Source organism: Ceratosolen solmsi, unplaced genomic scaffold (assembly GCF_000503995.2).
Source record: "Ceratosolen solmsi marchali unplaced genomic scaffold, CerSol_1.0 scaffold6, whole genome shotgun sequence".
NCBI classification, from domain to species: Eukaryota; Metazoa; Arthropoda; class Insecta; order Hymenoptera; family Agaonidae; genus Ceratosolen; species Ceratosolen solmsi.
The window spans coordinates 8,124,330-8,148,036 of record NW_011948414.1 but is presented as its reverse complement, the minus strand read 5'-3'; the positions used below and the strand labels follow the sequence as shown (position 1 = coordinate 8,148,036).

General features: G+C 30.8%; 1 protein-coding gene across 1 annotated transcript in view; it reads left to right on the top strand.

Annotated features, from left to right (window-relative positions):
* stai (stathmin) overlaps positions 1 to 23,380 on the top strand; it is a 25,382-nt gene extending 2,002 nt beyond the window's left edge. Inside the window, exons 2-6 of the mRNA XM_011507410.1 lie at positions 36 to 86; positions 21,100 to 21,455; positions 21,539 to 21,679; positions 21,867 to 22,007; positions 23,267 to 23,380. Of these exons, the coding sequence (XP_011505712.1) occupies positions 50 to 86; positions 21,100 to 21,455; positions 21,539 to 21,679; positions 21,867 to 22,007; positions 23,267 to 23,380 (789 nt within the window). The 5' untranslated portion in view covers positions 36 to 49. The remainder of the gene's footprint in view (positions 1 to 35; positions 87 to 21,099; positions 21,456 to 21,538; positions 21,680 to 21,866; positions 22,008 to 23,266) is intronic.
* Positions 23,381 to 23,707: the final 327 nt, after the last annotated feature.

The following is a 23,707-nucleotide window of genomic DNA, read 5'->3' as shown; positions in this document are numbered from 1 at the left end:
TTAACTTTTTTTTTTCTTCTCTGATTTTCTTATAGACAAAAAATTTAGTATGGCGACTGCAACACAAAGGCTCGTCGATAATGAGGGTAAGTAATTTCACGAGTCACAGAATCGTTAAATCGTCATTGATTACCTTATTTATTTATTTTTTTTTTTTTCTTCTTCATTGCGATGCATTAAACAGTCTTTCATTTGTAGCGTAACGAATGTGTGCATTCGGTTCATACGCTACGCCGTTAAATAACGAAAATTTGTCGAATGTTGTAACTGACATTACTTTAATGCCATTGAGATAATCGATATTGTTATTAATAATCGCGCAGAGACATATTTTCCTACTGTTAAAACTCACATTTAGCTAATCATATTTTTTCATTGGTAATTAAATAAAATGATTTCTGTCAGTAAATACAGGATCGGTAAAGATATAGGGAATATATTATTTTATTTAATATCATGTATTTCATTAGCCATATTAAAAATAAACTTTATATATTAATTATGTCGTTCGTATAATTAGAGATAAACACAAAAATTTTATGAGAAAACTGTTTTATTCACATTGTAAGATTTTTTTTTTTTTTTTTTTTTTTTTTTTTTTTAACTCATGCCATACAAATTTCACTACACTCTCGTATTACAAAGTTGAAGAAAGCAGAAACTAAAAATAGTATGCCAATATCAATGGAATATAATTTTTTTCAAATTCCTATTATAGTCGTTTTATTATTTCAAAGCTGTAAAACAACTGAACTTTATTTATATTTTTAGGGGTAAAGCATAATTCGGTCTTCTCAAGTTTTCATTTGCATATTTTGGGCTAAGGTTTCCAATTTAAATCCACACGTAAATTATAACCGGAGAATATCTTAAAAGCTTCTAAGATTTTATTTGGAATTTTATAAATACATAAGGGGATATTTCGAGTAGCCTCGATTTGCAATTACGCAATTTTCAAATATTTTTATACAATAATAATATGAAGTTCAGCTTTGAAAATTATTATAAATATAACGGAATGTCATTTGTGCTCTTATTTTATTATCGAATAATATAGGTTAGAGAGAGATTTTTGAAAATTACAATTTATTATGTGTAAATTATGAATTTCGCTGTTAGACAATAGGGTAAAATTTTTTTTTGCATTTTTGCATTTTTAACTTTTTATAAAATATATTGTAAGACAAAAAATAACTAAAGGAATTACATAATTTGTTGTTAATTTTTGGAAATTTATAATCAATTTAATAGGCAATCGTGATATTTCAATGTACTGTTTGTTATTAACCAAAGTCTGGCGTATTTGAGTCGAGGTCCCTTGGAACATCCGAGTTCAATGACCTCCGCGCTGTTCCATAGTACGTGCAAATATTTGATCTCAAAAACTTGCGTTTCATCGCGCAAGGTATTATTTGCTGATGTAAATGAAAATAAAAGAAATTTTACAGCCGCAGCGCTCATTTTTACGAGTGAATAAATAATCCTCCGAACAATACTCTTTAAAAAAAAAAAAAAGAAAAAAAGTCAGCCAATTAGTCCGACAAGCAGTGAAAATGTTCGATCCGCGGGACGTTCAACGGCGAAATCACCGAATGCACGAACAGGATAAAGTTGCTCGAACACAAATTTTTTGTCGTTCCTGAAAAGTGTCACTCGTCATTTCCGTCATTCTTTTCCAAGATTTCTTCACCCAATTCGTATAGGGGAAATTCAATGATAATGCTAATCCTCGCCGTTGCTTTCGAAGGTGAAAATTTCCTATAATGTTTCATTTCTAGCCAAGAATGAAGACCAACTTGTCAAGTTTTATTTTATTTTTTTTTTTTTTATGGAGCACAAGTTTCTGCGTGCGTGGTATGTGCTATATAAAAGACATGACGATCAATAGGTTTTGTGAAATTCCTTTTGAAAGTTCCAAAAGTTCCAAGTTTCGAATTTAATATCGTTCTAAGACAAAAGATTAAAATTAATTAATAGCGTGATTATTTGCATAGGTTGTTAATTAAAGTAGAAAGTAAATTCTAGAAATAAGCTGAAAATTTCTTTTTAATAATAATATATATGTCAGTGGTTGTATCGATAATAATCCCATCAAGCTTTAAATAACTTTTTTTTTCAGGTATTGTTATTTTACGTATTCTATATAAACTTAATTAGCTCCATAACTCGATATATCAAGCTATTAGATTGGACCACTAAGAAACTTTTTCAGAACTGGTATGTGAAACTTTAGTATTTTTCCGTGTTTTGTTCGCAATTGATGATACTTGCGGTTTCTCTTCGGTGTGAAATTGACTTGAATCAAGGGAAAGTTCGTTAACTGCACCTATTACAGATTTTTCCACTATGTTAATTTCAGCTTAAGTCTCAATATTATTGTAATTTAACTAGTTTCACTGATTCAAAGAGAAAAAAATGGTCCAAGCCTCTGGCATTTTTATTAAATTTATGGATATATCGTTGTCTTAATTTGATAAATCGTTATAAATATACAAATATATAAAATTGACCATCTCTAATGTACATTAATAATATTATTTTAAGTATTTTGAATTATGTTTTCAAATTGAACCCAAATTGTCTATAACATTTCAAATCGGCAATGTATTAATTTTTTTTATTTTAATTTATGAAATGCAAATATTTGCATTTTAAATTAATGCATCAATTATTAACAAATTATATAAACCTTTTAATTGCATTTATAAAAATAGTCATTTTTATATCTAATAAATAAATAAATATATATATATATATATATATATATATATATATATCAATCCTGAAATTTTTATATTAATTCTATACTACAATTATATTTTTATACATTCTTAAGCTAATTATTCCAATTTATTCTAAAATTATTATTTCATAAAATATTTATCGCTTATGTTATCATGGCTTAATTAATTAGGACATAATCTATCAAAACAGTTAGCATTGAATGCTTAATTTATCTTTAGTTATCTATAATACGATACTCACGACTTTCTCAAATTAAAAACATTTAGCTATATAATATAAAAAAATACTTTACACTTATTATACATTATTTCACAATATTACTTTTATTTGTAAATTTATTAATATTATATAATACTCAGATTTTGAGAACCTTGAAGCTTGTAAAAAACAAGTGGGGTACTACTATTCCATAATTTATTCTATGAAGTCTTCTCTACTATTTCATCGTTATTATATTTATCTCGAAGAATACACCTATATTCAACCATTTTTTTTTTTTTTTAAACTCCTGGATATTCGAAAGTAACGTTAAGATATTTATATACATTGACACGTATGTTCAATAATTTTGGGAACAATAATTGCATTTTCACAAGGTGATAATAAAGTCAGTATAATTTTCCATTTTTAAGAATCTAAATATAAATTATCTTAAATTTTTTATTGAAATTTTAAAAAATGATTAATGCTCACGACACGTAAAGCTATTCCAGTTTCACAAATTACAATTTTATAATTCATCTAGCCTTGATCTAACCATTGCAGATATTTCACAATCAAATATAGACAGTAGAAAAATTTATTATTCCCTTTTTTTTTTTTTTTTTGGAATGATTTTGGAAAAAGTTTAATACATAAACTTACATTCTTGCTATCAAATAATACGATGTAATGATAAATAGATTCTTTTATTTATAAATTATGCTATCAATATTAGAGCTCGTTCCTCAATTTCCATATTTAAAAAATTTTTTTTATTCAAAATATAAATTTACAATCAATACATGCAAATAAAATCAATGAATAATATTTTCGTTAAAGTCTTGTTTAGTGGATGAAAAGTTCGAAAGTTTTATACTTCTTAAGGAGAGCCGTTTTCTATTGTTGGAAATGTCATCTTACTTTTGATAGTTGTAATTCGATCCATTTCATATTTTTCATTTTATACATAATATATATATATTATACATTTATTTTAAGGTATAATTTTATGTATAAAAAGTATAATTAATATGTTAGCATATTAGAATTATAAATTTAATAAATCTTCCTTAAATGACATGACTTATTTTATATTTTATCAGAAAATCATTAAATAAGGACATTTTTAAGCACTTTTACTGTTTCATTGGAATTAAAAAAAAAAAAAAAAAAAAAAAAAAAAAAAAAACGACTTTTGATCCACCAACGGGGAGATTAACATAAAATGCTCTTACATCTATTCGTTTGATATCACGACTATTGTAGTGTCAAAATACAAATTGTATTTAAGAGAAAGTTAGAAGATTTTTTATTACTACCTCTTTGAATTTTTATGGTAGATGCATATAATGTGTAGGAACAAATTTGTAAGAGTTAGTTGTATGAATAAATATGAAATTTGTTACAGAAATTATTTATAGAAACGAATATAAAGTTAGGTCTCAAAAAATTGAATATCATAATACATTATATTAGTAACGTTATAATAAATAAATCATTAATCAATAAACTATATAATTATATGTCAAATTAAAAAGAAAAAATTTCTAAAATTCTTAATTTTAATTCAACAATTTTACCATGAATAATCAATATATATTTAATTTTTGTTGACTATATTTCTTTTAAGCGTTCTAAGTTAATTTACAAGTATGTCGGGAATCCTAGTTTTTGAAATTATTTTTAATCTAAAATCAAAATACAGATGCGCACAAAATGAAAAATAATTTTTTATAAACAATTCTTCAAAAATATTAGGTATCAAAATATACAATAATATGAAAATACATAAATATATAATTAACGACAATATTTCATAGAAGCAAATTAAGTTTGAAAGACATCTTCTTTCAACGAAATCTAATTATTTTCTCCTTATCGAAGTATTATATTTGAATATAATATTGTGAGTTATTTGATTCCTATAGAGTACATCCTACCATTAGTATCATAATACTTTAAATGGAATTCAACAAGTGAAGCTGTGAAAAAGAACTGTGGAAATACGGTTTAACATATATTAAAAAAAAAAAAAAAAAAAAAATATATATATATATATATATATATATAAATTAAGTATGCATAATCTGGAGAATTGGAGTTCTTTAAAATTATCTGTAGAGTAATTTCTAATGCGGTACTTTGTGCGTAATAGTGTAAAAGAAAAAGATATCGGATGTAAGATAATACACCGTACAATCTAATGGAAAAATGCCAGACTTGGCATATTTGCTTACAAGTAATTCAATTACGTATAAATGGGAAATATAATTAGTCCTTGCAGCATTGCAAATAGATTTTATACAATGGTTTTTAAATAGTTGATAATATATATTTATTGAACAAAGTAAGATACAGTATCGAAAAATAAGCAATAAAAGGAGTAAATAATTAATAAATATTCAATGAAAAATTAATAATTTACTGTATTCTTAAATTTCAGATCGTTAAAATAAATTTTTCTATCTATCTCAACATTTATATCTAATAAAATATATAAATAAATAACTTCAAATTAACATTAAAATTTATTTGCAATCCGATAATTTGAAAAAGAAACTACAATATGTTATGAATATCTGCATTGGAAAATGTTTGAAAATAATTTTGATTTAATACAAGGTAAAGGACGAATGCATATTAGAGTACAAATTTAACTCTATGAAGATTATTGAGCACAAATTATGTTAGAAAATTAACTTTGAGTTAATCAATAAAATACCACACCAAATCCACTAACAATTCATTTTTCTTTTAAGCCCACGTACTAACGAAAATTATTCACAAGCCTTTTAACCGTATTTTTCATCTCGATAATACGTGTACCACCGATCAACGACTACTTGGGGCGACCAAAAAAGGACAATACGAGCAATAACACGGGACCTGCATACTGCAATCGAGATGAGAAAGACATGCAGGACAGAAAGCAAAGAATGAAAGAGTATTATAGTTGAAAGGCACCTTTTATTGTCCTTGCTATATTTTCTGAGTGCGCCGGGAGTCCTGCCAGCTTCATGTCTCGTTTCCGTTATGCTCGCGAGTCACCCGCACTCGTTGAAGATTTAATAGGTTCGAGAATAAAGTATCGGGGCAAATCGGAATATTTTTTAATCCACCATAGCACACTCGGTTCCTGCACATTATCCATGACTTTCACATTGTAAGTTAATCGCCGCTAATCAATTGGAAATAAAATTACTATTAATATCCAATTTTAAATGCAATTCAATCGCATGATTATATTGGTTACGTTTACTCTGTAAAAAAAAAAAGAAGTTTGGTTTACTTAACTAATTAAAACTTAAATGTTTTTTTATGATTATTACTTGTTTTGATCTCTTTTATTTATCTATATATCAGTTTTAAAATTTCATGTAGAATTTCAATATTTTACAATACTTTTACCCTTTAAATAATTAATTTTTTTTTAATTATTCATAAACTGAACGTAATATATCTTTTGATTTCGAATAACGTATATTTATAATATTTTTCGAAATCGTATAATAATTTTTTTTAAAGTTAATTTTTACGTGAAATATATTTTACATTATTAAAAAATAATTTAAAATGATAATATTTCTTAGATTGTAAAAAAGTGCAAAATACGAATTAATTAATTATAAGAATTACTTTGAGAAAATAGCCATATTTATAATTAAAATAATTATAAATGTGGTCATAATGCATATACAAATATTTTTCAAAAATCTTCTTAAGATTTGTTTATCATTCATTCATAAATTTAGTTTAAATTTTATCAAAGAATCAATTATGGATTATACGAGAATTAAAATGTTTTTATAATTAATTTATTATTCATAAAATAAAATTATTCATCAAATATACCAAAGATAATAGAAAGAAAAAAAAAAAATATATATATATATATATATATATATATGTGTGTGTGTGTATTATAATAGAATTCAAAGAACATTTTCAATGCCAAATCAATTTTAAACATACGAATTAACATATTTAATGTTACTTCGATTTTGAACATACGAATAATAGAAATCCAGTCGTACATTCGACTTGATCATTCAATTATTGATTTTTATGGATGAGAATAAATAAAGAGAAATTCTCGAAACCAGATTCTTAATTCTAAAATTAATATAAAAAAAAAGAAAAAAGTTACCTAATATGAAAAGTAATAAATACATATATTTTATTTTTATCAGACAAAGTTATGTTGATTTAATTATTTGACATTAAAAGAATTTTATATGAAATTGTACAATACATTAAGTAGGACAAGACCCTTTTTGTTTTTTAACACAGAATTATTTATAATAAATTTGAGATGGGAGGAGGGTGGGTGATGGTGGAGCTTGTGATGTCAGCTACTGTGAGTGAGTCATCCCTGTCAATTTGTATACATAATGGCAAATTGAGAAACGAAATATTCGTGGTCTCTGGTATCGTTATTATGAGACTGGAGGGGAGCATACTGTAGCCGTATCTTAAATTACCAAGATAATAAGGTAATAGTGAGAAAAGAAAATGAAAATTTATGACTGAAACGGCTTATTAACCGGATATCTGATAAGCACTGCTCGATCGGTAAGGTAGCGCGCCCGTGAATGAAGCCGGTTAAGTAAGTATTGGGCTTAAGTAGAGGATGCCGGCATCAATTTAATTGCCCGATTAAGCAAGTCTCCGAAATACGTCTGCGAAAATATAAAATCGAATGTAAAGCTGCAGTGGAGGAAAATCCGATTTGCATCTATTGAGTTTGGAGGTCTGAACTGACTGAATGTCTAAGCGCGTATACGTCGAGGCAGGCGCACGTCGACGGTATCACCGGTATCGTGGAAACGGCCGGGGTGGCGCGAGAGGAGAGTAAGCCGCCGGCATATCGAGCGACGTCGGGCGTCGCGGTGCTGTGGCCGCCGACGCCACCGTCGGTGTCGCTCCTACCCTCAGTTACCCATCAGCCACCGCCCCGATTGTGCATACCTGAGGCACTCGACAACGACCATTGCCGGCTTTTTCGCAGTGTCGATTATCTCGTCAACGTCCGACGCACTTCAATTTTTCAGTGTTACCAGGTGAAATCGCGCACTTTACACATTAACAGGAGACATTTTTCTTTTTCTTTTTTTTCTGCCTCAATTTCACGCCGCGAGACTCATTATTCCTCTCGCCCTTCTTCCACCCTCGCATCTCTCGCTCTGTCTCTCTCAAAGCTTCTCTCGGGTTGTCTCAATGAGGAGGTGGTGGAGAAGAAAGGGAAGGAGTCGCTCGAGTGAGTAATCAAAGGGTTAACCGGGGGAACGTACCAAGTAGTAAGACATAAGGGTCTTTGTCGGCATAATATCCGGATGGCTTTTTGCCGCTTTAATATTGCATTACGAATTCTAAATATTGGTTCGCTTGAAAAAATGTAGAAGATGCGAAGGGTATACATTTAGAAGAGAGTTAGTAAAGGTTATTTATAAATGATTTATGAAAAAGTGCATGGCCAGTAGTAGGTTGAGTAGTAGGTGGAACAAGTGGCGTACTTGACTCGAAATTTTATTGCGAAATATACATTTATTTCTCGATCTTAAATTTATAGTATTTATGTCCCCGTTTTCAAACTAACGCATTGTACTACATTCTATAAATATTACAACGTTCATTGGAACTTTTTTTAGTTAAAATTTGAAAAGAAAAAACAACAACGTCGATCGGCATTTTTAGCAAAGTACAGTCTCGTGTAGTACTCTATGAAAACTTATGGTCAACCGACTGCTGTAGCCATGCAGAGCAATCTGAAATGAGAGAGAGAGAGAGAGAGAGAGAGAGAGAGAGAGAGAGTGGGAGAGAGAATAAAGAAGGGCAAGGGGCGGGTAAGTGATGATGGAAGGACAATAAAATAATTTTAATTACTCTATTATGCCGTTGGCTTCAGTTGATTTAGGAAAAAAGGTACGAGATTAATAAACGGAAGATGCTGATCGGTCTTGTACGCGACTCTGTATTGCAGTGCTTCTGCCACAGCTGCAAGACTCCTCTCAACCTTGTCGGTGAGTCGTCATTAAGGATGATGTACTTAGCCCACACCCCGATCGAATTTATCGTAGGATTAAAAAAGAGAAGAAAAAAAATGATTAACCGCCATTGGAAGTCTATCGAGAAAATAATATTGTATAAACTTATTGTAGAGATTATGAAATTTTAAAGAATTCGATTTTTTTATCGATGCAATAATGGACAAGAAGTTGATGAAATTATTATCGTAAAAGTTGAGTGTAAAAAGTCGTGAGCCAAAGCAATTTGTGTGTCAATAAGAACATCGAATTGAATTATAATCCATACATTTTTTTGTCTTCTTTATTCAAGAATATAATGCCTGGATTATGCTTAAAATTAAAAAATTTATTGCAATTGCAACGAGGAGTTTTCCTTTTATTATCATTCTGAATACATATGTTTCATTATATACATAATATATACATTTATATACATAATAAAAGTCTTAAATAGTTAACATCGTATGAGAAACATATTTCAAATGAATTAAGATTTGTATCTATTACTATTGAAATGACTTATGTTGTTGATATTTTTAAACTCTTTTATCCTAATGTAGCGCTTGGCAACAAATAAATAATAAAACGGTAATTTGGAAAGAGAAAAATTCCAAATTAAACATATAATTTACGTCGAGTTACAACATTGCTTTGCATATATATATATATATATATATATATATATACATTTATATGTATTTATGTATATGTAAAAAGGTGTATATAGAGTGAATGAAATGTCGCGTGTCGCTCAATATTTTAAAAATAATGTCGCCTCGATTCGTTTATCCTTTTCCTGTAAGCCAATGCACAACTAGATTTCTAACTTGTCCCTGAAGTTTTCGGAAGGTCGTCTCATTCCATTATAAATTTTATTTTACATTTTATGTTGGTCACCTAATGATATCCACACATTAACACGACATTAACGCTTTGTAAACATTATAAAAGAATAAATTTCAGTTTGACGGTTCATACAATGAATTGAATTTAAAATGTAATATTCAAATTTTTAGAGCGGAATGAGCATATTTTGAAAAATAACTTAACGAGGATGTGCAAATATGTATTATCAAATTGAATTCTTAATAATTTTTATCGATAACAATCAAATAATATAATTTAAAATAGAAAAATTAAAAAAAAAAGAAGAAGAAAAAAAACAGGAAATATTAAAATTGTAATGAAAATACTGATAGCAACGTTGCAATGTGCCACCAAATATATTCTCATTTACATTATTAATGGCATATTATTATTAATAACAGAATAAATTTGCTGTTAATGGTTATGCTCAAATTCTGGATTAGCGATTAGGTTGGCAAATGTTTACAAATCGCACGTACGCACAGATGCAAAAGAAACTTTTCTATTTAATATAAAAATTAAAAATTTATACCAAAAAAATGGAAAACTAAATTATTTTATAATTATGTAAATATAGATTTATCGATGAATTTTTCTTAACTTTCAAGTAAAAAAAAAAAAAAAAAAATCAGAATAAAATTCTTTTAATAAATTTATTAACTTTAATATTTTTGTAATTACAAATATAAATATAGTGTAGAATAAATATCTGCCATTTCAATTATAAATTTCTTATGTAAAATAAGTATGCTCGCTCATTAATTAAGTTATACATAAGTAATTCAAACAAAATGGAAATGAAACCACATATATTATGTAGTTTATAGAATATTTTATTAACTAATCATGACATAATTAATTCCCACAACGACAATTACTAATAATCAAAATAATATAATTTCTTCTTTTTTTTTTTCTTTATCTTTTTTTTTTTCTTTTTTATAGTCGATTGTTACTGGAGCATTAAGATCGTAAAATTCGTAAAAATTTCTTTCATCTATTGTTTTTGAATATATAATAGTTATAATACATTCCTAATTTTGTAATACAGAAAGCTGAGAACTTTGCTTTAACTTACTTGGATTATACAGATACATATTTGATATTTATTCGTTTCAACGGAACACCTTATCTGGTATATTTAGTTATACCAAACTAACTTAATCTTCTCTTGTACAATCAACTCGGTTTATTAGCATAATTAACAGAAGCAGTCGTCATAAATTAAAAGTTAAATTGTATGACATATATAGTGTCTCGGTATCGGCTAATATTATCAAATGCACTAACAGTACTACTCTTTATACATTTCCCTTACGGCTTATCACTACCATTAATAAAGTTTGTTTCACGAGTTCGACAGACGAGTTAATTAATTTGACAATATTAAACATTAATTGTCATATGAATTTTTACAATTAATTATAAACTGCTAGCGATCTCTATTTTTTAAAATCTTATAAAAATGAAAGCTGGCGGTTAAGATATACAGTACGTACGTTCAACTATCCCATCAAAATCAACCATTTGTCTGGCTAGGATATCAAGTCTACGACAATCTGCCAGGACTACTGAATCACGCATTTGGCAATCAAACAGAATGAGTTTGTCGATATTATCGCTCCATTAGACTCGTTCTTCGTGAATATGTATTTCTTACATTCGTAGGATTCTCTAGGATATAGCGAATATATTTTGTATCTTTCAGCACCATAAGTCCAATAGTGCTTGGTCAATGACATTATTCGCTTCTTTTTTTTTTCCCCCTAATGAGAAAAATAAGTAAATTCGTAAAGATAAAAGACGATCGATCGTTAATTATCCGTAGAACGATACGAGCGATGATCGATCCGTTCTTTTGGCACGATGCGCCAAATTATAGAAATAAAAATTACTTAATGTCGACATTTAACGTATGTGTATACATATACGTAGTTCCCTTATTGAAGCTTCATATGACTTATTCGAATAGCCTGTTTATACGAGCTTTTTCGCATTCTTTTATAATCTTTTAGAATGAGCTAATCAAGATATTATATTTTCCATATATTAAATAATTAGAAAATATTGTTAATGCCTGATGTTTGATAAAGAAAGAAATTTTTAGTTATTTTCTCACCATACGTTTGTAATTATTATAAACGTCTCGTACATTTTTCACTCATTAATTAATCTCTAACGATACTGTTTTCCACTTTATTCCAAGTGCATTAATCGATTGATATTGTACGCAAATACGCCCTGTCATTGTTCAACGCAAGTCAGCCCTTTTATCTTCATTTTTATGTATGCCGTTCTTATCGATCTTTACTTTACATTTGCTCTTAATTTTATTTATTTTAACGTTGATTAAAAATTTATTTGACAGAAGGATAAATATTAATCCTTGTCCAATTAGTTATCTCTTTTTACTCTCATTTACTGCGGTACTTAATAAAAAAAAAAAAAAAAAAAAAAAAAAAAAAAAAAAAAAATTTGAATTTCTTAATCAATTATTGTTACCATTTCGTTAAAAATATACGTATATACATTTATGTATACATGTACAATGCAATAATCCATTAATAATAATATTAAAAGAATTTAATTGAAACTTAATTAGTATGACTGTAGAATTTTTACTCTGACACGCGAGGTTACGAGTCATTATTTACTTCAAATACTTTAATGACGGCTAAAGATATCTTCTGAATCTCATCCTCGATAATAATCGACGAAATATAACAGTAGCTCGTATCCAATTTCTTAAAGCCCATACGAAAACCATCCGAGGCTCTTTCCTTTCCCATCATACTTGTCACATTGAGCCACTCGTTGTCCATTCCATGGTGAACGAGAAGACTGTATTTGGAGAAGCTCTTCGACCATGAATGAACCATGGTCTTTCCTTCGGACGATGAAGGTTGGCGTTCCTCTAATCTCGGCCAGCTTCCGTTGCGGCTATTTTGACAAACGGCAATTCCATACCCGAAGAAATATCCTCTATGCACCCAGTGAATATCGGGGTTTCGTGCGTTGCAAATCCTCGAGCTCGTGGCGCCTTCATTGTGAAATGGCGGTTGGTTGGACTCTCGTTGGGGTCGATGCGCGTGTGACGTTGACAAGTCACCGTGGACGTGTCGCCGTAGTTAACATCCTAACGCTATCCGGGCCACTGCAGTCGGATCAATTTTGTCGGCTGTGTACCGTTGCCCTCGGCCGTACACACTTGCCCATACGAGAAATCAACACTCGAGCTATTTATGCCGACTTAAATACTTAGATTACCGCTCCAATGTCTTTTAAAATGATATACCATTGAAGAGAAGAAAAAAGCAAAGAATTATAAACAGTCGATAGTGTCACTGATATTATTAATTGTCTCGATTTTCAAAATGGATATTAATTGTTTCGTTGAATTGTTAGTCATCATTTAGGATAATTACTATCTCTCTTATTTATATAAATTTCAATTTTATCTAAAGAAAATTATACGTTCTGATGCGATAAGTTATTGATTAAGCTCAGAGTTTCGTGTTAAAATTCGCATTTTATATTGTCTTATCGCCTAATACCTTGTATGGGTTAATTTGTGTAGTATTATAATAATTCATTAATGCTAGCATTTATACGTAATTCTTTTTTTGTAAAAAAAAAAACTTTATATATAAAAAGGCGAAAAGTAACAATTTGTTTATCAAATGAATGAAGTTAATTGTTAAATAATGTACTTTTCCCTATATTCTCCAAGTATAAGTAGTCAATATTCCATAATTTTGTTATGGATTATTAAAAGCTTGAAAAATTATTTTTAATATTTTTTATTTTTATCTTTATCTTCTTTTATCTTTCCACTATTTTTAGTCAACTTTTTATTCATTGGAGTGTACAATTTACTGTTTATTATTGTCAAATAATGCCTTAAATGCACAAACAAACAACTATCGCATGCTTTTCGAAACCGTACAAGAAACATATTGATAAATTGTTCTCCTTGGTAAATTAGAAGAAAATTTTCGCCAAATTTACGAACCCAAGACATTTTAATTATACGCTATTTGTATAATTCAAACGTATCAAGAATACCTATATACGTAAATAGTTATACGCAATAAATTATATAATTTAAAGAATGGCGCTTTGAAGTGTAATGAATATTTTGTCGATCGATAGCTCATCAATATATGGAAAAAAATTTTGGAAAAAAAAGTTTTGCTGAGAATTCCTATCATCTTGAAATCATCGACTAGTCGTAATAATATTGAAACAAGAAAGGAGACATTATGATTTAGTCGATTAAAATTTAAGAATAAAATTCTATCGACAGTTTTATTTATTAGCCGAATTCCGAATATAAAATTTAAATAGAAAAATCTTTCGAACCAAGTATTAAAAGCTTCGAATTCAAATAGTAAAAAAGTTAAAAATCAAGAAAACGACGATGAAAATTCACCAATCAGCCAATTTTGGCACGAAAATTTTCCAGGTCAGCTTAGGAAAGCGACTAGAAAAGGCCATAGTTTCACGACTACGCGGATATTTTCTTATTTACCAATGGGAATAGGTGTAGTACGTTTTTCGTACTTGTAACAAAATGAATTCATAGTGATCATGTTTCGCTGGATCCTCTAGCCAGTCGAAGTTAATTGCTTCCTTATTTGCGCTAATGAAGATAAATTTTTCTTTTCGTTATATACAATAGCATGATTTTTCTGAATCTATTGTCAGCTTTCCTATATTACGTTTTTATCGACGAACTTTTTAATTTAATTGTAATTTACAATTTTTATGCTTTATGCCATAAATAACTATGTATTGTTGAAATTAACTGTTAAGACTAAACTAACTAACTAACTTCACAGTATTTCTTCATATTAAATGGGAATTAAAATACTTAAATACATTAATGGTTGATCGTTTAAAAAAAAAAAGAAATAAAAAAACTGAACAATATTGGTAATTATTATTTAATAATGAGAATTCGAGTTAATAATAAAAATGAAAATAATAAATAGATAAAAAAAAAAAACAAAAACAAAAACAAAAGCGTTTACAAATAAATAAAAATTGCTTTCGTTCATAAAATTACGAGTAAAGGCACTTAAAAAGTTCGAATTAGCGCGCATAAATATTCAATTGATTTTATTTTGTATTTGAAGGCAAAATTAAATAGCAATCTCGCCTCATTTGCATAAATCAGTGATGTATGGTTTTGTAAAATCTTGGTATAATAGAGGGAAAAGCAAATTTTAAGGACAATTTAACAAAAATTCATAGCCATATCATTCAAGCCGTCATAATCAACGATTTCAAGGCGGCCACCAACATATATTACTAATAGCATAGCTTTTAAAACGACACGAAGCACAATCCTTCTTAATCTCATCGTCATAAAGTACCGGCAAATAAGTTTATACAATATTGCGAAAGATAGGTAGTAATCTTAAAATTGGCCAGCCCCGATTGTCAGAGGCAAAAAAGTAGAATAAGTTGGATCCCCTCGTTGGATGTCGAGTACCGAGAATTCGGGCCGAGTATGTCGCGCCTACGCATTGACTAAAAAGTGACAGTCGATGATACAAAAGCCCTCCGAGCTCCTCGCGAGACTTCCTCGGAGAGTCCCCTATTAATTTCCTCGTGTGTACACGTCTGTCCATGTTGCCCCGGACAGGTAAAAAAACGTCGGGACAGCGACGAGTGGCCGTACCAGCAAAGAAGCCCAGCGGTAAGGGGAAACCCCGCACCAAACAGCCCAAGAAAGTCAAGTTCATAAGTGAGTATCGCCGAGCCGAGCCGTGCCGACTGTTATATGTGACTTTAGCTTTCGCAGCCTCCGTTTTCCGTTTCCCGCTGAGACCGCTTGAGTATTGTAATGTTACGCGAGCGCTTCCCTCGTTATGTGCTTGTGCGCCGCCTGACGGCAATTTCTTTTACCCGCATTTGGCCTTTCCATGTAATGTAAGAAAAGCGTCGAGTTTGATCTTGTTGTTGTTGTTGTTGTTGTTGTTGTTGTTAGCTTCCTTTCAATTCACTCACTTTTATCGCGTTTATTGGCACTGCACGCACGACAGCGCATGTTTGTCGCCGATTACAACTGCCCAGTCTCTACATACTTTTTATCGTGAAATTATCGTAGAATTTGAAAAAGTGACTTTGCTTTTGTACAGTACTTCAGCAACGACTACAAGCAGTAACATAATTGTTAAGTCGAGACTTTGATCGCTCGTTACCTTACGAATTTCTGAATTGATCTTATTATATTAGTCTTATCCGCAATCGAGTAAGGTTTTATATATTTAACTTCGCACGAGTGTTTCAGAGAATTATTAAGCTCGAATCGAGACTACATTTACTATAATTTGGCTCTTTATCGAGCGAGTAAATAAGTAAGCCGAACGCCCCAAAAATTCCTATTCGCTTCCCAAGAAACTTGCCAATATTATAACTAAAGGGTCATTCGGGCAGTACACGGTGAAATTGTATCATATTATATTGACTTTTGTCAATCCAATTCGCCAGTGTATCTGTAAAAATGTAATGTTTGGCATGATAATACGTAAATACAGTTTCGTAAGTGGTATCCACGTTCCCGTTTCACCAAACAAACTATAAAAATATTTAATATCGTGACAGGATGCTGCAGCATCAGCTTAATATTTGTGCGTTTTGAGCTCAGCTCGAGCGTCTATAGAGTTAGAAAAATCGTTCTATAAATGTACATGCGAGACTAGTGGCTAAAATACTTGAAAACCTTATCGACATTTGGCCTCTATCGAGTTTAAAGTGAATGTGTTCTTTTTGGATTTTAGATGATAAAGGATAAGGAAAAAACTCGTTAAATGTTATTTATTGCTGAATTTCAGTGCCCGAGTGGCACAAATATTTGAGTTTGTTGACTCTTCTTTATATTATTTTAACATGATGTAAGTTGATGGAACAGATATGATAAAATATTTCCAGAAATAAGTTCAAACAAGAGATCACGATTAAAGATATTTATAACAGAAAAAAAAGTATTCATGTATTCCTCGAGAAATAAAATATAATATCCCTTTCGTAAAGTTTTAATACACTCGAGGGCTTGCATATATATTTTTTAATTAAACATAAACAAAAGCAATGAGTGAGTAACATAGACAATACTGTGAACAATGATTTAAATATCTAGATATTGATGCGTACATTTTTATTATTTCTCTTAAATCGTCTTATTTACTGTTCTTTCTATTGTTTGTACTTAATGCACTTTAATGTGACTAGTCAAGTAAACAAATTAATTTCATCCGTCCACGATAATATCAAACTTTCTATTCACTGATCCTGCAAAGATTGCGCACCGGCTCTTGCATTTCCTTCAAAATAAGTAAAATCATAAAAGGAGAAAATTGTAAAGTGAAAAGAAAAGTTACAAAAAAGTGTCTCGGGATACCGAAAGACAAGTCCGTTGATGGTGAGGGAAACCGGTAGTAGCTTTGTAGCAATCCCTCATGGTTCAATGCACCCTCTACTTCACTTGCTCTCTCTCTCTCTCTCTCTCTCTCTCTCTCTCTCTCTCTCGTTCAACGCGTGGGTTGGCCATGCATCAGAGTGGCAGCAACAGCAGTGCATCGCCCCCTTCATCTCCCTAGCGTTTTATTGCACGCGAGAGATCAGGAGCCGCAATATCGGAATTGCGAGACAAAGGTATTTTTACATTTGTATACTAAAATGAAACTACAGTGTACCAAGAGGTAAAAGAAAAAGAAAATAAAAAAACTAAGCTAAGTTATTTGAGATACATATGTAGATGAATGGATAAATTAATATGTGTGTGCGTGCGCGCGCGTGTGTGTACGTGTGTACAGTGAGGAGGGGGAGGGGATGGGGAGGGGGAGGGGGGAGTATAATGATAAACAAAGACATATAAAAGTGAAAAGTTGATATTTCAAATGAATTTGAAAGATTGTTTATTCAAGTAGATTTGAATTCAAATAAGTGACAGAATGATAAGCTATAGGAGAAAATTTATTGAGGATAAGGAAAAAAGATTGATTAAAGTGAAGAGCGATTTCATTTTTATTTTGAAAAATTCAAGAATATTCAGTAAGACTCAAGTTTCTATTATCAAGTCAATTCTTCTTATATAAACATTTTTTATGGTAATGAAAAAATAGAAGTAATTAATTTATAAAACAGGCGATAAAATTTTATGCTTTTCTTTTACTTCCATACAATTCATATTGCATTTACAAGTAAAATAAATATTAAACATTAATTATATAATTCAAATATATCACATTCTAATCAAAATCATCGAATAGCTAATGAAATCATTGAATTTTCATCTAGAATTTTACTGTGATCATTATACTTTAATACAATTCTAATGTTTGGTTAAAAATATTGGATACAATAATGTATAATATTAAAAATAATTTGGAAAATGGTGTATGATATTTTCATCGAATTACATGGCAATTAATAGTTTATTTTTATAAATATTATAAAGCTTACAATACTTAATATTATAATTTTGGTAGATTATTATTTACCCAATAGTGTAAATATTTATTGACTGAATGAACACTACTTGAACAGAATTTTGTAAACATTTTTTTAAGTTATACATATGCTATAAGCATATATACATATATATGTGTGTGTGTGTGTGTGTGTGTGTGTGTGTGTGTGTGTGTATAATACAAAACGCCTTTAATGTAGCAAAGTTGCAAGGTAAGAAGACATAACGGATGTATGTCATTACAATAAGTATTACATTACATCATAAAAAATGTAAGGTTTTCTATTATTCCATAGCCAAGACATAAGTGGAGAATATTCAAAATCGAATTCACGCGAAGCATTTGGCATTTAAGGAATACTCTTGCGTGACAACAACGTCCATTTTATTAAGAATTGATTTGCATTTTTATAATCATGGTTTTTCGAGTGAAGTCGCGACCGTACATTTGCTTCTAAAGTTTCTTGTATTAACCAAAGCCAATTAATAACAATAGGAATGAGTAAGATAGTCATAGTTTAAGGGCGTGCAAAGCTAGTCACCACGTAATTTACGTAGCAAGTACGAATGCTAGTATGGCCAAAGTTGCGAGAGAGTCCGAGAGATGCGGATACCGATTGAACAAGGAAAGACAAGTTAAGCGAAAGACTTGGGAAGGGGCAAGCTAGTTTCTTCTCTCTTTTACATGACCAAGTTAAAGCAATTTACGGGTCGACCAGTTTAGACGGACCCCGCTGGAACATCATCGTCGCCCTCCGTGATGGTGCGTTTCGCCCGAGGAAGTCGCACCCCGGCACAGAGACGCCGTGGCGCGCCTCGACAGATCGATCCTCCTCCGCGAGGCTGAGTCATACCTTCCTTCCTTGGCTTTCTCCCGCGGGGTCGCGACCCCTCCTCCATCCTCGTGCGTGCACCCATTTCACTGAGGGACTATACGGGTGGATCGAGGGGTGCCGACTTCGCTTTTCTCGCCCCTGCGCTCGATTTCTTTTATTAGCGTGTGCGGCTCTCGGTTGTCCTTGGTGGTGGATTCGCCTCCTCTTGGCCACGACATTCGCCGTCGACATAGGGGTTGACTGACCGGCTGCCGCCTTTTCCGTCTTTAAATAGTTAGGGATTAAATGGGGCTACTACTCCGCAACCATGGTGGTGGCACTTTTACCATCCATTTCCACGGTTATATAATAGGGCTTCTCCTCTTCTATTGCGGAACCTACTTGCAATGCTTTTTACATCCGACTTCCCTCAGCAAAGCTGCTACTTTCTACTTCGGAACTTTGGCTCTGTAAGAGCTCGAAAATTTTTCCCTCTTTCGAGCTATTATATATATATATATATATATATATATATATATATATATATATATCTTCGAAAATTTGTCAAATAAATTAATTATAAAAATTACGTTCCGCAATTGAGATCAATTTTAGAGCGAGAGTCTCCAATTGATATTTTGGTTAATGAAGAAATTCTCGTAATATTGATTTAGTTGCCGTTCCTTACGTCTATCTCATTAAAATGCCAATATCAGCGCATATAAACGCACAGATATAAACGGGGAAATATAAGCTTGTAGCATATAAACTTCAATTTACATTGATTATACTTATTGTACTAAATGTTAATGTAATGAAATATATGAGTCGCAAACTGGTCTTTTATTTCGTTCAATGAAAAGTAACGATCGACGAAGATCTCGCGTGAATATTAATTTTACCAAAGAAAATCTACAATAACCATTGACGCGAAAATTAAATGTGTCTATTATAAGAATATAATTACATTGAGTTACTGGGTTTATGATTTAGGTTCTTATATGTATTACGATTTTCACAATTACGTTTAACGTGATTGTGAATTGTCGTGCTTGTCGCGCATGCACCACGGTTGATTACTTTAATGGCTTTTGAATATCAACCAATGTAAAAACTGTTATAAAAAAATTATGTATTTCAGACGTGAAGTTTGATTTTAATTAAAAAATAGACATTATCCAACTTAAGGAAAATGAAATATCATAAGTAAATTTTGAAAATGGATAATTTGATGCTAATGTTGAATAGTGCATGTTGAACAGTAATGAGAATTTCATATTATTTGTAGGTGCTTTAGATTATATAAGTTGAAGAATTTTATTATCGCTTTTATAATACATGTTTATTTGTTTATATGGCAAAATATATGAATAATTTTGTGCTTTATAATTGAATGAAATTTATTAGCTTTCAAATGTCCTGCGACAATATATTCCGTGGTACTTGGTTAGACGTATCAAAATGGCATTTCCTATTGTCAATTCGATATTCACTGCATACAACCTTTCCAATGCTATACAATACCAAAGATGCTGAATTTCTAATGTGTTAAAGTAAATTATGAAATTATGAAATAATTTTAATCTGTGTCAAGATGTCAATGTACAATGCACCTTATTAATTATCCATAAAATTTCATTCGATATTAAATCTATCTCCTATATCCTCTTCTCATTTCCTCATTCTATAATTTCTCTTCTTGTAACGAGTGAGCTTCTGTCCAAGCACAAAGTAAGTATAAATCTTTTAAAAGGATTAAACATCGCGCCTCGACCCCCCATCCCCTCCCTATCAATATCTCAATGCAGTAAATTATGTCGAATAGAGACAATGAAGAGATCTCGGTGTCATTGACTCCAACGTTGCACAGGCGCGACAGGTTGAGAAATAAAAGGATGGAGATGTCATTAAGTATGGGCAAAATAGTCGTTGATAACTAATGAATCGGCGATCCTCGTGTCCACAGCAACCGAGATTCGCTGCCAAGAGAAGACAAAAGGTGGACTACGATATGAGGTGATCCTCGCCGAGCCGACGGCCCCGGCCAAGTGTACACTCTCGCCCCAGCCGTCGCCTACCCAGACGGCCAATATCGATGACAAGTTGCGCGCGGCCGCGGAGCGACGCCTCTCCCTCGAGGCTAATAAGATCGCCGCCCTGAATGCCCAACTAAGCAAACTCGAGGAGGTCGCCCGGAAGAGGGAACAACTAAACATCAACTTCGTCAATGCCACCCGCGAGTCCCTCGACACGAAAATGAACAACAGCGAGGAGAAGAGGGACGCCTACATCGCCGATCTCAGGAACAAGCTCAAGGAGCACGTGAGTAAAAAATCAGGACCTCGTCAATATCTATTAATCCAATTCTCACGTCAAATTTTACAAAGTCAAATTCACCCTTGCAGCTGGAGTCTGTCGAAAGGACAAGAATGTGCCTGGACGTGCAGACTGAAGAAGTGCGCAAGGCCGTTGAAAAGAAAGTCCAGAGCGTCACAGCCCAGCGCGACGAAAACATAAAGAAAATTGTCGAGCGCCTCAGGGAACATGTTAGTTGAACTAATACCATATTTTATTTCATTCGACGTTTAATTGATGTTAAATGCCGAGCTCGATTAGTCATAATAAGTGAGGCATAATAACGTACCGCGAACTATCCATAATAATTATTAAGCTACTAGCCCCGCTAAGTACATTAATGGCGCGTGGCTCACAGTCAACAATATGGTATTTTAGGAGGAGCAAGTGATTCGTGTGCGCCAAGGTATATCCGATCGGATTCAACAGCTCGAGTTCCAAATTCAAATTAAATTAAATCAGGCGTGCGAGCGGCGCGTGACCATCGAACGCAAGCAAATGAAGAAGTACCGCAATCATGTAAGTCCTTGTTTATGTCTTATCCTTATCCAATTTGATTGACTAATTTGAGTCTTTTTGTAACGAAGGGGATTAAATATCTGTGCTCAATGAACAATGCAAATTGCATTTGTAAAATTACCCTTGGAAATTGAAATTGAGTCCATTGAGAAATGAAAATTGAGTACAATTACCGTTTCATTAATCTAACGTTTATTTACGAAGAAAAAATTATTATATTAATTATTATTAAATTTGCAGGCAATAATAATAATAATAATAATAATAATAATAATAATAATAATAATAATAATAATAATAAACTCTCATATACCGTTTATTAAAGCTACGCCATTGATTTTAGTATAAGTATTCCAAAAGGTACGCCATACATTTTATTAGTATAATTAATCTTCATTATAGATGATGCAACGATGAAATAAAATATCGTCAATATATCGAGGTTTATTGTCATTTTGAAATTCTTATTAGATTAATGGTCAATATATTGTATCAAACCGTCGAAGTATATTGAAAATGAACAAAAGTCAATTAATTAATTAGATATTTAAAAATCCTTGAACCTTTGATCGACGCGATCAATATAATATTTAATCAAATTGTATCAAATCTGTTAAATATTCGTATAATATAAAAACGATAATTAATAAAGTTATTAAATAATGAGATTTTTTCGTGAAATTGTTTAAATAGTAATAATTTGAAGATATAAGTATAAAGTATGTATGTAGCGCATTAAGTCATCTTGGGATAAAAATATAGATAATTTAAATTTCGAAATAAATTTATTTCAGTATATTACATCATTTAAATTGTCAAACTAAGGTGTAACTATAATTCTTACACTACTTACAATCATTATTTATTCTACAATTTATTTCATTAAGTAGACTAAATACTAAGTCAATGAAAAAGAAGGTCTATTATAAGTTTTTCTATAGCTTCGAAACTTTAAAAGTTAGTCATGAATATAGAAAGCTGCGAGAAGTTCAACAATATATACTTGTTATTTGTTTATTTAAAGGCGTAAATTACTGTTTTTTACACGATTTTTTCCTAAGATAAAGTTAATTAATTGTAACAAATGGTAAGTTTATTTTTAATTTTGATTAAAATTTTGTTAAATTAATTATTTAATAATTTAATTTAACTGCTTTAAATATTGAAATTCAAGAAAACATTCCTTTTTTTTTTTTCGATTTAACATACTTACAGGCATTAAAGTATACAATTTTAATGAATTTTTCGTATGTTTTAAGGAGAAACGTATGGAAATGGTCAGGCAAAATAAAGCCAAATTTCAAACCAAAGATGACGATGAAGATTTTATGGACAATATGCCAATGGGCAACGAGACTGCGAGCTCCGGTTAAACCCCTTTCTGAACGTCTATCATCTTATTTTACATTTAATTATCTTATTACCTATATTTAAGAGATCATAAACAAACAAACAAAAAACACTGCTTTTCCTTACTGTTTAATTTTTTTTTTTTTTTTTTGTTTATATATGCAATTGTACTTTAGGCTTTGAAATTTCATTTGAAAAAGGGGAACAGTCCCGCACACTTTTTTTTTATTTTCAGAAAAACATGCGTATAATAAGTAAGAGTGCTTAACATTCATATTTTTTTACTGGCGCATTTTAGTGAATAATATATTTAGTGTATCATTATGTATTAATCATCTCGCTTTTCTAAG